This window comes from Opisthocomus hoazin, chromosome 11 (assembly GCF_030867145.1).
Source record: "Opisthocomus hoazin isolate bOpiHoa1 chromosome 11, bOpiHoa1.hap1, whole genome shotgun sequence".
Classification (NCBI taxonomy): Eukaryota; Metazoa; Chordata; class Aves; order Opisthocomiformes; family Opisthocomidae; genus Opisthocomus; species Opisthocomus hoazin.
This window is the reverse complement of record NC_134424.1, coordinates 6,931,541-6,945,827: the sequence shown is the minus strand read 5'-3', so window position 1 is coordinate 6,945,827 and position 14,287 is coordinate 6,931,541. Positions and strand designations below refer to the sequence as shown.

The following is a 14,287-nucleotide window of genomic DNA, read 5'->3' as shown; positions in this document are numbered from 1 at the left end:
GCCCAGGAGGATGGAGCAGCAGAGAAGACAGCAAGAAAAATGAGTCCCCCCTGGGTCCCCAAACAGCCCCACCCTGCTAAGACACACCCTTTAACTCTAAACACCGAGCAAACAGTAAAGCGATGCACAATCCCTTCTGAAGAATTCTGCTGGGGATTGTTAGAGGATTAAACAGAGCAGAAGGAATGGGGAAGGGATGCATTTTTAAAGCTTCTCAATTAGTTCCTAATTGTTGGCATCCAGCCAGTCTGGAGGCAGGGAAGGGATGGGAGCTGAGGGGCCGCAGCAGCTGCTCCCACCGCAGAGGGTCCCCCCACGGCGGACGGATCAGAAACACCAGGGCTGTGAGGGCAGCTTTGCTGCGCGCTCCCTCTCGTAGCTGAGGCCTGAGAAACGAAACTTTATGCTGTTATGGATGCATTTCCTGTGTCTAGTTAATAAATACAATTTTAACAAAAAGTTGTTTTGTTTTTACCAGTCTGTTTTCTTTTGTTCCTTCTGGCAAAAGACAGAATTGATTGAAAATTGAAGGGGTGAAGTCTGAAAAAATCCTACCCATGGAAGTTTTCATCACAATATTGCATTTATGTGCACTACAAGGAAAAGCAGGAATCTTCCGGGGATCTTTTGGCTCCAAAAATCGTTTCAGGCATGAACAAACCTAAATGTTGGCCAAATTTTCACACTTAAAAATTTTCATTTTACCAAGAACCAAAATTTCTGGTAAAAGCTTTCAGACAAGCATTTCCAATCAGCAAATACACTAAATTTTGTAACACCTGGCTGTGTGGGTCACAAAATCCTTCAAGCAGTCCCATTGACAACTTCATTGCTACCCCTGCTGCAAACACGTCAGAACTTAGCTAATATTTACCAAAAATGCCTTTGGTGTATTAACAGCGCGTTCAGAGTAAACTGCGCTGACCGACCTCCGCAGCTGAAAGGCCTGTTATGTCCATCCAGTAACGCACAGCGATTATAACATCGGTTTTCTACAGCAGAGATATTCCCCAGTGACTGGATTTGAGCCATGCAACCAGAGAACACGTTCAAAAGGCATGTTGCTACAGTCTCCATCACCCACCCTGTAAAAATACCAGGCAGAAAGTCCCGGCGAGCACATATCCAGTTTAGAGGCAGCTCAGCTGCACTGAAATAGCAGGCATTTACAGACAGGGTGAGCCTCAGCCACCTCTCCTGAGTGACAGAGTGGACACGATACTGCTATACTGGGAGATGAAAGGGAATTGTTGAAATCCATTAAAGTAGCACCTACTCTTGAGCTGCCAAATTAATATTTCATTGTGAACCCCATATACTGAGTTAGGGATGGGGAGGGAGGTGCTGGGACGTCTGTAGAGATGCTACACAGCTATGTCCCGAATGCTGGGAGTGACACAGGCACTTTCTGAATTACTCGCTCTTGCTACCCACCTTAGAAGAGACTGGAACACACTGTGTGGGCGGCTCCCTTACACCAGCAACAGACAGCACGACAAAAGGGACCGTATGGAAAAGCCCTGCCGTATAGGCTGCAAACATGGGCTTTGCTTCTGCTGCTGTTGCTGCATTTTCAAATCTTTGCAAGATCTGGAAACAACTGGAGAAGAACTCGAGCTGTGATGGGAAAAAACTCAAGCTTAATGATGAAACCTGGAAATCAATCGTTAGAAGGAGGCACAGCTCTGGTAGAGACCTCCGTGTCTTATGAAAGCAAGCCGTTTTCAAAGGGCAGCTTCACGAGGATGGAGATGGGAATTTCCCAACTAGAAAAGCCAGTGCAGCTGTCATGCAGGAACAGGCTGGCTTCGGCAGATGGAGCATGACAGCAAGAATTCTTCAGGCTTGCGAGCAGCAATTTCTACAATGGGTATAATCCAGAGGATAGTGGAAAAATCAATAGATGGATAATGTTAAGGAAATCAATAGAACTGAAGCTCTAAGGCAGAGTTGTATACACAGAGAACTCACACTGGCACTAGTCCGCCGTCTTCCTTAAAAGTTTTCTCTTGATGAGGAAGCACTCGCCATTCTGGACATCGGCACGAGAGCAGCAGTATCCTGCATCCATCATGGTGATAATGGAAAAAAGATTCATTCTCTTGCAAGTGACATTCTGCATGTCTGAGAAAATTTACTTTCTGCTCTGAGTGTTCTCTGAAGCGAATTTAAGGACTGATCACCAGATGTTCAGTGGATAAACTGTGGAGGTGTGTTATGTCCAGCATTTCACCAGAGCTAGAAGACAATAGTTATGGAAAATTAAATGCAAAATAACGTATTGCAGCATTTTCCCCATGTGTGTTTTGCTCATGCTTGTTTAGAGCACAACTCAAAGAGGATTAACATCTTCACGTCTGAAGTGTTGTTCCTCCTGCTCCAAAATATGGGAAAAGCTCTTGGGAAAACAGTAGAAAAAGCCCCTGGCACTAAGGGCTTTCCAGTACCTCAGGAACTCGGGATTTAGGTTGAGCCGTGCTCATCAGTGAAGCTGAACTTCAGTGAATGGGCAGGTTAAGAACGTCCACGAAGAACGTTGGAAATTTGTCTGATTTCCAGTTAATACTGGTTTCTTTGGGCCAGGCATGGCAATTTGTACTGACATCAGTCAGGACTGCTCCCAGGAATGCTCCTGGGAACACTACAGTCAGAATTCCTAGAAAGCCCTTCTTTTCATATTTCCCTCAGAAAATGGAAAGCCAACAGAGTCAGTGAGAAAAGCACCCCATCAACTTCAGTGTGAGGAAGAAACGAGGGTGAGTTCACAACTTGGCTTGCCCAGCAGCTCCCTGCACAGAGTTGCCAACACAGACTGGCTTCCCTGGCACCCTTTCAGAGGTGAGTCAGACACATCCCAATGAGCTACACAGGACAGAGGACTTTAGACCTGGTATCTTCTAATGATTAAGAAAATATTTACACCTTTGAGCTTGTCTGTACATGGCAGAGACGTGCATAAGGGCAGGACTCATGCTGGTCTGTGTTTGCTATGCAAACCCCATCTCACCCATGGCTTGGTGGCAGAGGGAGGATGAGCCCTCTGATGTTCAATGGTAGCGCTGCTGCTCTCCAGTTGAAATGCAGCATGAATCCCTCCAAAGCTGCAGGTCGTCTGTTTTCACAAACCTGGCTCCCCTACAGACCAGGGTATTACAGCCGTAGGAGATTAACACCACGCTGCTGTCAACATCCTTTGAAGGAAGCCTCTGGTCCCACGCAGCTGGGGCAGAAGGTCAGTTTTGCTAAGCAAGCAGCTCAGGTAAGGCAGGGCACCAAATACCATTTATTTCCTGAACTCTGCTGCCTGGCAGGGTAAAGTCTTTTAATGGAAGCACAAGGAAGGAGAGTTGTTACAGGAACTGAGCTGCTGAGTATTGGCCAGTGCTCCGTCAGGGAGCCAAAGAAAGCAGCTCTCGTGAACAAAATGGCATTTTCCAAACCCCTCTACTGACCCATCTGTGAAACAAAGGAGGAACGTCTCTCCTCAGTACTTGCTGCAATGCCCTTTCTTGCCTTTTTTTATTTCTGTTTTGGAGCGGCTGCAGAGCAGCAATCAGAGCCTAGCTGTAAAGAGGCTGCCACACGCAATTACGGAGAGAAAGTCTTGAAGGACACAGTGGCGAAGCAGGGAGACATTTGAAATAAACTTAAAGGCAACAGCTTTGTTTAGCTGTGTGGCCTTTTGCTGCCCTGTAATTCTTTATGTCGATTATAATAGAAAGATCAAATTTCTCATTTTCTCATCTCTGTATCTAGAGAAATGCAAAAACTCTTACACTTGATGTCTCCAAGCCCTCCTATCCCAGACTCGCTTACCGATACTTTGTCACTGTCACCTCTTTGACGATGGCCTGCTTGTATGCGTGCGCGCGTTCAGCGGAGTTGCTCTGGTAAATACAAAGGACCCAATTTCTAAATCCCATTATCCTGTACAGCCCAACAGCACTTAATTCGTAGAGTAGCCTACTTCTGTCAGCTGCTTCCTTCTCTCCAGGCTTGGCTATCCCTCCTGTTAGATTTCATTACAAATTAGCTAGGATTTAATTGGGAATTGAAGTCCAGGCCATTTTGCCATCTATGAAGACATAAGCAGGTCCAGAACGATGCATCTCCTGTGCCAAGATGATGGGAGAAGGTAATACTGTCCTCGTGGCATTGCTCTTGCTTTCTCCTTCTTGATGATGTGGGAGTACTCCAAGGACACAAGCAGGACAGAGGGGGGTAACCGTCACTCCAGTGTGGAGCTTCTTCCTTTCAAGCAGTGTGAGATGCAGAAGACGTGGCGCAGAGCCTTCCTGAGGGCCGGTGAGGAGCCACCTGCCATCCCCATCCAGTCCCGTGGGCTCCCCCCAGTTTTTTGTCCTCTGCCTGCCCATCAAGGCTGCTTCATACTCACATAAACGGCACATGGAAAGGGTAAGCCATCGGAAGCAGCCTGCATTTATCCACACACCAGAATGCAGGCAAATCCTTCCTCCAGCCTGGCACTGTGATCCAAGATACACAGAAAACCTTTTCCCTCTTCAGTGCTCTAAGTCCTATAGAAAAAGAATGGCCCTAAGAAATGGAGAGTGTCCTAGAGATGCAACGTTCTACTATTACTGTCCCTACACCACTCAGCACCCACAAACACGGGCAGAATAGGGAAATGCAAAAGCCCAGATTCACATTTGCACTAAAGATCCTTCTGCAGTCTGCAGGAGGGGGCTACCATGTCTTGGATAAGTCAGATCTTATCTCATAGCAGTTATCTCCGAGCAATAACATGCAATAATCCATGTATACGTTTATTTTTAATCTTTAGCTGGTACTTTGTGAGGCTGAACAAAGACACAGACATATTCAGGATTCTACCAAGGGTGCATCTGTCTCCGGATGAAAGGATCCTGACATCAAACTGAGTGCAGCTGGGCTGGAAAAAGTTTTAAATCACTGCGATCAACACAAGTTTTGCACCAAAGTACAAATACAGATACCACGACTTCCTCTGGGTGACAGGCAAATCCTGCTATTCTGCTTATGAATGGGCCTCATTAAGCAGAAAAAAAAAAGTTGTTGGTGCAACCTGTTCCTTTTTAAATTAAACATATTAAAGTTGACAGATACCCCTAATTCTCTGCTCAGCCTTTTATGCATTGCAGTTAACACTGCTCCCATTGTTAGGGAAAGCCTTGGGTTTGCATAATCTGCTCTTCATTTCCCTGACAGCTGCAGATCATTCTTGGCGACTAAATTAAAAAGTTTCTTTCAAGAATCCACCAGATCTGTCCTCCTTTTTCCTCCCTATACCTTACAAGTTAGGAAAAAAATTAGAAAACAAAACCTTACCAACAAGCATTAAATCCTATCAGATCAGGCTGGAAGGTCACCTCATCCATCCCTCCGCCCCGAGGCAAAAATCAACTGTTCTTAAGCCATCCCTGACAGATGCTCATCTCACTCTAAAAAACACCCATTGATGATTACACAGCCCGTTCCTTGGCTTACCTCACACCTACAAGTCTGACCTAACTTCCCCTATCACAAAGCTCCTCACTGCTTGTCCTGTCCGCGCTGGGCTTGAAAGACTATTTCTCCTTGAAGAGTGTTTCTTCTCTCGTTGAAGCAGCCCGTTACATGCGTATCAAACCTTCCCACGCTTTTCCCTCCTCATATCTCTTACGAACGTACCTGTCTACAACTTCGCCGAAACACAGCCCCATTTCAGAGCCCAGCACTCCCAAACAGGCAAGTCAAACTGCTCCTCAGCCCATTTCTGCCCCTGTGTTTATTCCTGTCGTACAGAAGCGAGCGGAGAACGCTGGAGGTCAAGGTCTTCGTTTCCCAGGACAGCGATGGACAGGTAGGGAAGAGGCACCGAGAGGACTCCAGGACAGCTTTAGGCTGGCGTACAGCAGCTGCACCCGGTTGCTGATGCTTGTTGGCAGCACGGTGTTAGCCCGGCGCTGGCAGATGGGCTGCCCAGTGCACACCCAGTCCGCGGGCAGGCGGCTGGATGCTCACACAACCCAGCCGGCCCAGCCACGCAAACCTAGCAAAGCCCAGTGGTAGGGACTCTGCCATTCTGGTAGTGAGGAGGCACAAGTAAGCTATACGGGTGGAAATGTGGGGAAAAACCCAGGAAGTTCAGTAGAGGAAGGGGAAAGAATCCGAGACAATAAATCAAAACGTGCAGTGACCTTCAAAGGAAACTCCAATTTTCTGAAAGGCAGCAAAAAAAAAAGGCACAAAATCTTGTGATCAGTTCGGAGGCTTTCAGCAGCGTCCAGTACTTGCATTCTGCACATAACACAGCATGAAGCCTAGGAGGTTTTTGGATTTCTGTGACTAGGTTGACAGCTTTTATTACAGGACGCAGCTTTGCCAGCACCTAGCTGTGCGCACACAACTTCCCGGCTCTTCCAGCCCAGCGAGGCCGCTCAGCCCCGTGTTTCGGGCCACTCTCAGTGCACCCAGCTAGGGCTGTGCCCAGCTCTCAGCACGAGGGAACCATCCCAGCCAACCCGACACACGATAACCAGGGGTTATTGCGGTGCCCAGGTCTGAAAATCCCCATGGTCACCAGGCAAGGCTTAGCTGGAGAGCGCGGCAAGCAGCACAGCACTGCTCCTGCCCGGGGAAGCAGAGTCGGCCCCGCTCGGGATCTCACCTGGGGGCTGATCTGCACTGACAGGCTGTTCCAATCACAGCAGTTCTGCATGATACCAGCTGCTTTTCCGGATGGAAGGAAGAATAGGCCTGACAAATAGGGTAGTAAACGCACGTTAAGGACATTACTCCAGAACTCCCAGCTGTTACACTTCCACTGTGAGAATTTAAAGGTATCTTGTTAAAGATGTAACACAATGACAGCATTAACAGTTTCCTCCTGTTTTCCCTCCTAAGTGCCCTACAGCCCTACTGAGCTTTATTAACACAGGCTGAAATTTCAAGATTTAAAGGCCAACTAAATCCCACTTAAAACTTCCACAAAGGGGATTAATTGGAACTTACCCACTGCTTACCCTGCTGTTCGCGGGACGGGCGATTCTCGTGTCAGTGCCTTCTGGGTTTAAACCCCTCGCACCCAGCCCGGCGGAGGCAGCGGGGCAGCGAGCGGGCAGGCAGCCGCTGAGCCCAGCGAACCCCACTCACGCCAGGCTGCGAGTCCGCAGGCTCGAGCAAAGACAAATGCATCCTTCTAGGCGCTGTGTTTACTCGCAATTTGTAACAGCTAAGAATCACAGGAAATGTAACTGCAACGCCTTCCCAAGGGAGACCACAACCAACTTTGCACATTTCCACACACAGAGAAAGGACCCGTGCAAACAAAAACCAACCAGTCCACACCACCACCCCAAGCAAGCTGAGCACAGCAAGAGAGCCTCTGGTTACAGAGACAGCAGCGCCTGGCACGAGTGAGACGCCAAACGTTCAAAGGTACAAACCCAGAGCCTAAGAACTTTTCCATATGACATCTGAAAATTAAAAATTATACTGTTCTATTCTGTATATGGCTTATGAGGAACAGAACTTGTATGCACTATCATTAGCCTAAGATATATACCGAAATAAAAAGATTTACTTTTTCAGATAAAAAGCACATATATAAGGGTATACCCATACTACCCAATTGAACTAAATTCTTATACATTTGATTTCACCCACCTGTAACAAAATGCTGAATGGAAGAACCCAGAATACTATAGACAACTGAAACAATTTTCCATTTTATAGAAAGCAGTCATTAAATGGGTTCATTTTTACATTTATTTGATGAAACGGTGTAAATAGTGGTAATCGTTGCAGAATGATAATCACGTGCACACACAATGCATGGTTCTGAGACCAGAAGTTCGATACACAGTGTGTGACAACATTGCATAAACAGTTCTTCCACAGAATGCTTCTATTTGCAGTACTAAAATATATAAAACAGGGTGTGACTTTTATATTATTTGTGGCGAGGTAAACATTCCTTCTTTCCAAGCAGTGTGCTCCTACACACCTTCATGGAACTGCTAGTGATACCATTCTTCATTCAGTCAATAAGTACAGAGCCAGTGGCATATTTATTGTTATTCTAATGGGCGTACATTTTTTCCTTGAGCAATATGTAGAGAAAGGAATGGAGAAGAGAAAACCTACAGTAACTGATGATAGCAACCTATGTATACTATTTGTGTCAAGAGCCAGAGATTAGTGCAGGTAATTTATTTTTGAATGTAACAGTTTTAATGGAAATGTCAAGAAAAATTTATTTACATTTTTCTAAGTAGAACATGGTATTGATTAGAGCTGCTCAAAAATCACAATTAAGAATTTATTAGACAAATTTTTACCTCTCTGCCCATTTACAAGACCAGATCATAATATGTACCCATTTGTTCACTGTTCAAATTTATTGATGATATTCAGCATGTCATTCCTGGAGTGAGCAAGATTTGTACCGAGTTCTGTAGTTACACAAGCCATTTGGTATTGTCTTCTGTTCCCTGAATGAATGATCTGTGCAACTAACAGCCTGAATTTTGAATGTTACAAAAGAATACATGACCAAATAAATCTGGGTCAATATCCGAGTACTGAAACTTCTTCTTGTAGATATTTTTACTGATGCCTGAGAAATCAAATACTTTAAAAATAGAAAAGTTCATTTGCATTTTATTCCAAATAAATCAGAAAAGGTTTTTGGAAGTTAAATCAATTGAAGAATACTCCACGCTCCTGACAGAAAACTGCCTCAGGTTCTCATCTTATTTTAAAACCTCACAGCAGTGACATAGTTCTGAAAGAGGTTATTTTAAAAAGTTAGCAGCCATTTTCTTACCAGCTCCTCCTAGAGCTGTCTATATGGCACCGTTACACCTGGAAATACTGCACCTCTTTTCCAGAAACTAGAAAATAAAATTCATCACATTTTGCCAGCTTACAGGCACAGGATAAGAATGGAAGGTCCTTTCACTACCAACTATTCAATCCTTTTTCCTATTGCGAGGTATACTTTGGCATCTACCAAAGAAAATAATCTTAAGGCAAAATGTGCGATTTCAAAGAAAGAAAATAAACATTACTCACTTCAATAAAAATAGATATTGTAAGCACAATTTTTTACGTTATTGTAAAGGTCCTTAAAAAATACAAACCCATTTTTAATTTTCTGACTCTTCACAATATAAAAAATAATTAAAGTATTGTGAAATAGGTGAACTACATGAGTTTGATTAAAGAACAATCCTGTTGAAAGAATTCCATCATTAATTATTGTATCTTATCATGAGTTTATCAGTGACAATTTTGGAAGGAAAGCAGAATCCTGAATAACAATATGACCAAAATCAGATGAAGACAAACATTTCACGAATGTAGCTGCAAAATTTCTGAAGCCTAACGTGCAAGCCTATGGCCCGCGCTTGCCATGTATCACAAATCAAGTCCACCGACACTGATGACTGATTAGGAAAACTCCACTAATCCTCTCCAAAGTAACAACAGGAATGATGCCTTGTGAAACACGCACGCTTTCCAAGAGAATATCTGCCAGTGGCTATTTTCTGGCCACGCTAGCCACTGCCTTCTTTGCTGCATCCTCAAGGTCATTTGCAGACGTGATGGGGAGTCCACTTTCACTCAGAATACGCTGGGCTTCGTGAACATTTGTTCCTGAAAAATAACACTATAATTAGCAATTAATATTAATGAATAAATGAGAATCTTCTATTAAATCTCTATAAAAGTAGTTACTGCTTCAAACTCCCCATCATTTCAGTTTAGCAACAGATTCAATGAGTGGTTTAGACTGAGCTGAGAAGGAGGAACTCCTAATTTCAGCGACAATTTTGACAGACAACGCAATGTGAGAATGGCACTTGCATCCTCAAGAGGGGCTTCGTGAAGATTAAAGGGTCAGTCCAACACCCCAAGCCGGCAGGGACATCCCGCGAGAGCAGAGGGTAATGGATCACGTCTCAGTTTTGATCACTGACACGCTCTGCGCCCCAGAAGAACCTGGAGTCAGACACCTTACAGAGGGCGTGGAATCCACGCCACAGGGTCGCACGCTAGTCACAGATGCGAGACCCTGAGCCGATCCTCTTCAGGATCATTTCTACCCCCCTCCTCCGCATCAAGTTCCTTGTTCATTTGCCATGTCAAAATGCTTAATTACTTTGTAATTCCTAGACCTAGCAAAATGAATTTTAATTATATTTGGAGCTATGAACTAATTATACCCTTAATTATTAACCAAGCAAGGAGCATACTTCCAGAATGCTCATTTTAAAGAGTGATTTGGGGTTTTTGGCTGAAATTATACAGCAGAAGCTGAGGAACTGAGTCTGCTTCAGCAAGGTGCTCAAGTCAGCATCCTCACTCCCGGCACGGAAAGAGACCCAAGGCCCCAGCCCCGTGCGAGGGGAGATGCAGGCGTCCAGAGGAGGAATGTGGGACCCCATCTGCCAGCTGCTTCACGGCCCTGGCACGAGAGCTCACGCCTCCCATCCGTATGCAGAGGGCACGCTGTGGGACCTGTGCAGGAAGGTCAAAGACATCTGAAATCTCTGACAGGAGGGGGATTTGGTTGCATGGTAACTTCCAGAACCTTACAGGGCTTTTCCAACAGAAAAAAGATCTTATGCACAAAAAAGAGCTAATATTTGGGGTTTTTTTTTCAACCATCCTATATAACGTAATGCAGAAGCAGCTGATTGCCACTACAGAACTGCACAGGGAAGTCAGCAGGCATTACAAAGGTTCTCTTCTCTGTTAAGTTCCTCACATTCGTACAGCGATTCCCATCAAGTCACGAAGGTTTTATAAATTATTTAGATACAACGGTGATAAACATTTACAACAGTCAAGATTGTACTGATCTCTCAAACAGGATTCTACAAGACAAAGTGTTGCGACGCAAAAAAAAATGGGAAGACGAAAAAAATTTCCTGGAAGTTTTCCCACAGAGAAAAATACTGTGCTGTTTATGATAGCCACGTATTTAAAATTAACTTTTGCTCTTCACTAAGGGGCCAATATTAATTTACTAACAGGTCAGAGTGGGAACAATACACTGGAACTGTTCTGCTCTGCATTGATTGCTCCACACCCTGCTTGTCTAACATGCATTACAAAATCAATACAAAACAGAGTCCACTAAGAACGGAGGGGGGAGTTTATGCAGACAAATTAAAATCTGAAAGCTGGGAAAAAATCTCACTGCAGTAGAAATAGTACAGGTGCACTTTGTATTTATTAAGTAAAATGCTGTCTTATAGGCAGGCCATACAACTAAACACATTTTTCAGCAAGCATCTCCTTTGCTGTAATTTTCTTTTTTTTAACAATAGCTTTTTATGCCAGTGTGATAAGTATTTCAGATATATGGAGAATACAGAAATTATAATGAGATCCTGCTGAAGGCAGAGGTAAGTTTTAAATAAACGTTCAGAAAACACTGGAAACATTTCGGAATCTACAAAGGGTATCATCTTATTGTAGCAGACGTTAAAATAAACAAGTAAATAAGCCCACTATTCTAATATTAACCTCCTGCCACTGGATGGTGTCAGAGAACTGTAAACAGAATCGCACAGGCAGGCTATCACAGTAACCTGCCCTTCACCTCGCTGCAGCCAGCTGAGAAGCAGTGAAAACTCACAGGACTGAAGGCTGCGGGGCTTTTGTTGCTGTTGCTGGGTTTTTTGTGTGGGGTTTTTTTAGGTTTTTGTGTGGTTTTTTTGTTTGGTTTATTTTTTTGTTTGTTTGGTGTTTTTTTTTTTTTTTTTTTTTTTTTTTTTTTTTTTGTATTTTTTATTTTTTAACTGGACGCTTTTAAGGGAATGGCTTTCTAATGAGAAAAAGAAGTTTTCACCTTCCGGCACACATTACTGTCAATGACATTCTGTGGAAAAACAGGTACAAGATGTAATTTTATCAGCAGATACTTTCAGGCTTTGTAAACTAAATATCCCCCTTCTGAAACAACCTCTGTATATGTGCAATCGCTCCCACTTACACTTCTATTGCCTTGAAATCTCTGCTTTAACTCGCAAAGCGAGTCTATTCAACTCATTACCTAAAAATCCTAGTAACAAATATTCTATCTAAGCATGTTTCCATAAATTGTAAGATTATACCAGCACACTTTGTTACAAATGAGTCAAAAGGACTGCATAGGTTGAATAAAAACAAATAAGGCACCTCCCAACCATACTGAAAGAGGATTTTGATAATGTTCATTTATTCACTTGCCCTGCCATAAGCCCATTAAGAACAGGCTAAATTGCCACTGCATAATGCTGATGGCTGGAGAGGATGCAAGACTCTGCAGTGCCATTTCTTGCTTTACAGGTAAATAAGATATAAGGAGAGAAGACACAGTTATATACATTTGGTATATCCTAAGAAATTGAAGACCAACGTAAAAAATAATCTGATCTACCCAAAATGTTCTGCTGACAAACTATTCCACAACGTTCAGTAGGTCTGAAAATGCTGTTGCTGTGAACACATTGTGACCAGGTGACATTATCGATAGCAACGGCTCAGCTTTGATACGCTGCACTGCTGAGCGTAACAAACACCAAATTTCCAGGTTACGTCACTTCTGCTAGCCCGCAAGCTGGAAACTCCTAGCCTCTCAGGTCTCAAAGACAGCGGTAATGAAGAACAAGGGACAAGGTTTGAAGCTGATCACTAGCTAACCTCCAGCCAACGTCTGATTTGAAGTTTGGCTAGTGATAAGCTTTAAGTAATAATTTGTAACGAAGGAATTATGAAATTTTGGTGGTTCACAAATCTTGTAACTGTTGGCTCCACAGTCAACAATAAATCAACTTTCATTGCCTACTTATAAGAGATAATTAAACCCTTTCTATTCCGTTGACCCCATTTGCCCTTCTCTATCTTCAGCTTTTCCCAAAGAATATTTCAGTCTTTTCCTCTGCCCCATGTTTACAGACAAACTGGGGAAGATGGAAGCACATTTAAATTTGCGCTGCATGTTTAAACCCAAGATGTCTCTAGAGATTGATGTGAATAAAGTTCTGAATGCAACTTCGCAATATGCCATTCTTCTCTCTTGAGAAAGAAAATGCTGCATAAAAGCAGCAGAAGTTAGTTTTCTGCATCTGTAAAAGATAAAATTTGGAATGTGTGGTTTCTCCATTTGTCCACAAGCCTTTTAAACAACAATAATTCTGCGTCTCAGCCAGTGAGTTCTTTACTGATAAGGCACGTAAATACATGTAATTACAAAGTTACGATTTTCAAAGAGGAGAGTAATCCTTTCTTTATCCACTGGTAAAACAGCTTGTCATTATTATACAGCTGAGAACAAAGATTTGTCCACAGAATCCTGCTAAATCAAGACAGATTTGACTGATTAAAACTCCAGTCATCAAGACATTGGTAATACAGTGCATGCAGGCAAAGAGTCTTTAAAGTGCAGGTCACAAATCTGTTAGATTTATGGGAATAATCATGCACCTTCTTTTGGAAAAATGTTCAAAATGGAAATCCAAAAAGTCCTTGTCCATTTTTCTCCTTTTGAAGTGTAAAATCTTATTGGTGGTGTTATAAAAAGTCTTGGTTAGCCTTATGACTTCCACAGTACTCATTACTAATTCAAAATTCTTCCAAGTTTGGATAACCCAGTGTGAGTTCAAAGAAGAACAACAGAGATGATTAAGGATCCAGAGGGATTGATTTCTGAGGAAAGATTAAAACAACTGGAAAAAAAAAATATATTTCTTGGTTGGGTGATTAAGGAGGCAGAGAAAGCAAGAGTTCTAAGCTAACAGTTTCCAAGTACAACACCTGAAGGCTGTAAACACCATAGCTCTTTGTTCAGGATGAACTGATGGGTAACACTAAGGATCACAGAGGGAATTAAAAAACTTTTGAGAGAAATATTATGCAAAAGGGAGAATTTGCTGTATTATCCCGGGACAGTTTCCTACAGAAAATGCGGTATCGCCATCTCTAGAGTCAGCAATTAGTCTAGGAAAAGCATTATTACAAACCCAGCAAAGACTGAGCAGCCACGGCAAGATGATCGACAAAACACGTTTGCACTGAAATCTATGCTCGATGTTCTGAAGGTTCAGCTTCGGCCTCTGCGGCTGAAGCAGCACACGACTCTCGTAAGGGTCGCAGCCACCGCGGCAGGGCTCTGCGCAGCCCTCAGGCAGAAGCTCTCCTGCTCCACACCTTCTGCTCCAGACAAACTCCACAGAGCAGTAGCACCGGGACTCTCCTCGTTCAGCCCAGGGACTGCTTTGCCTCCTGCAACCTCCCAGAAGTCACGTTAGAA

At 43.5% G+C, this 14,287-nt stretch overlaps 1 protein-coding gene across 2 annotated transcripts in view; it reads right to left on the bottom strand.

Annotated features, from left to right (window-relative positions):
• Positions 1-7,730: 7,730 nt before the first annotated feature.
• The window catches only part of SUCLG2 (succinate-CoA ligase GDP-forming subunit beta), a 130,860-nt gene continuing 124,303 nt past the window's right edge, over positions 7,731-14,287 (bottom strand). For both annotated transcript variants that reach the window (XM_075432669.1, XM_075432670.1), the window contains one exon: positions 7,731-9,642. In XM_075432669.1, coding sequence (XP_075288784.1) covers positions 9,527-9,642 — 116 coding nt within the window. In that variant the 3' untranslated portion in view covers positions 7,731-9,526. The remainder of the gene's footprint in view (positions 9,643-14,287) is intronic.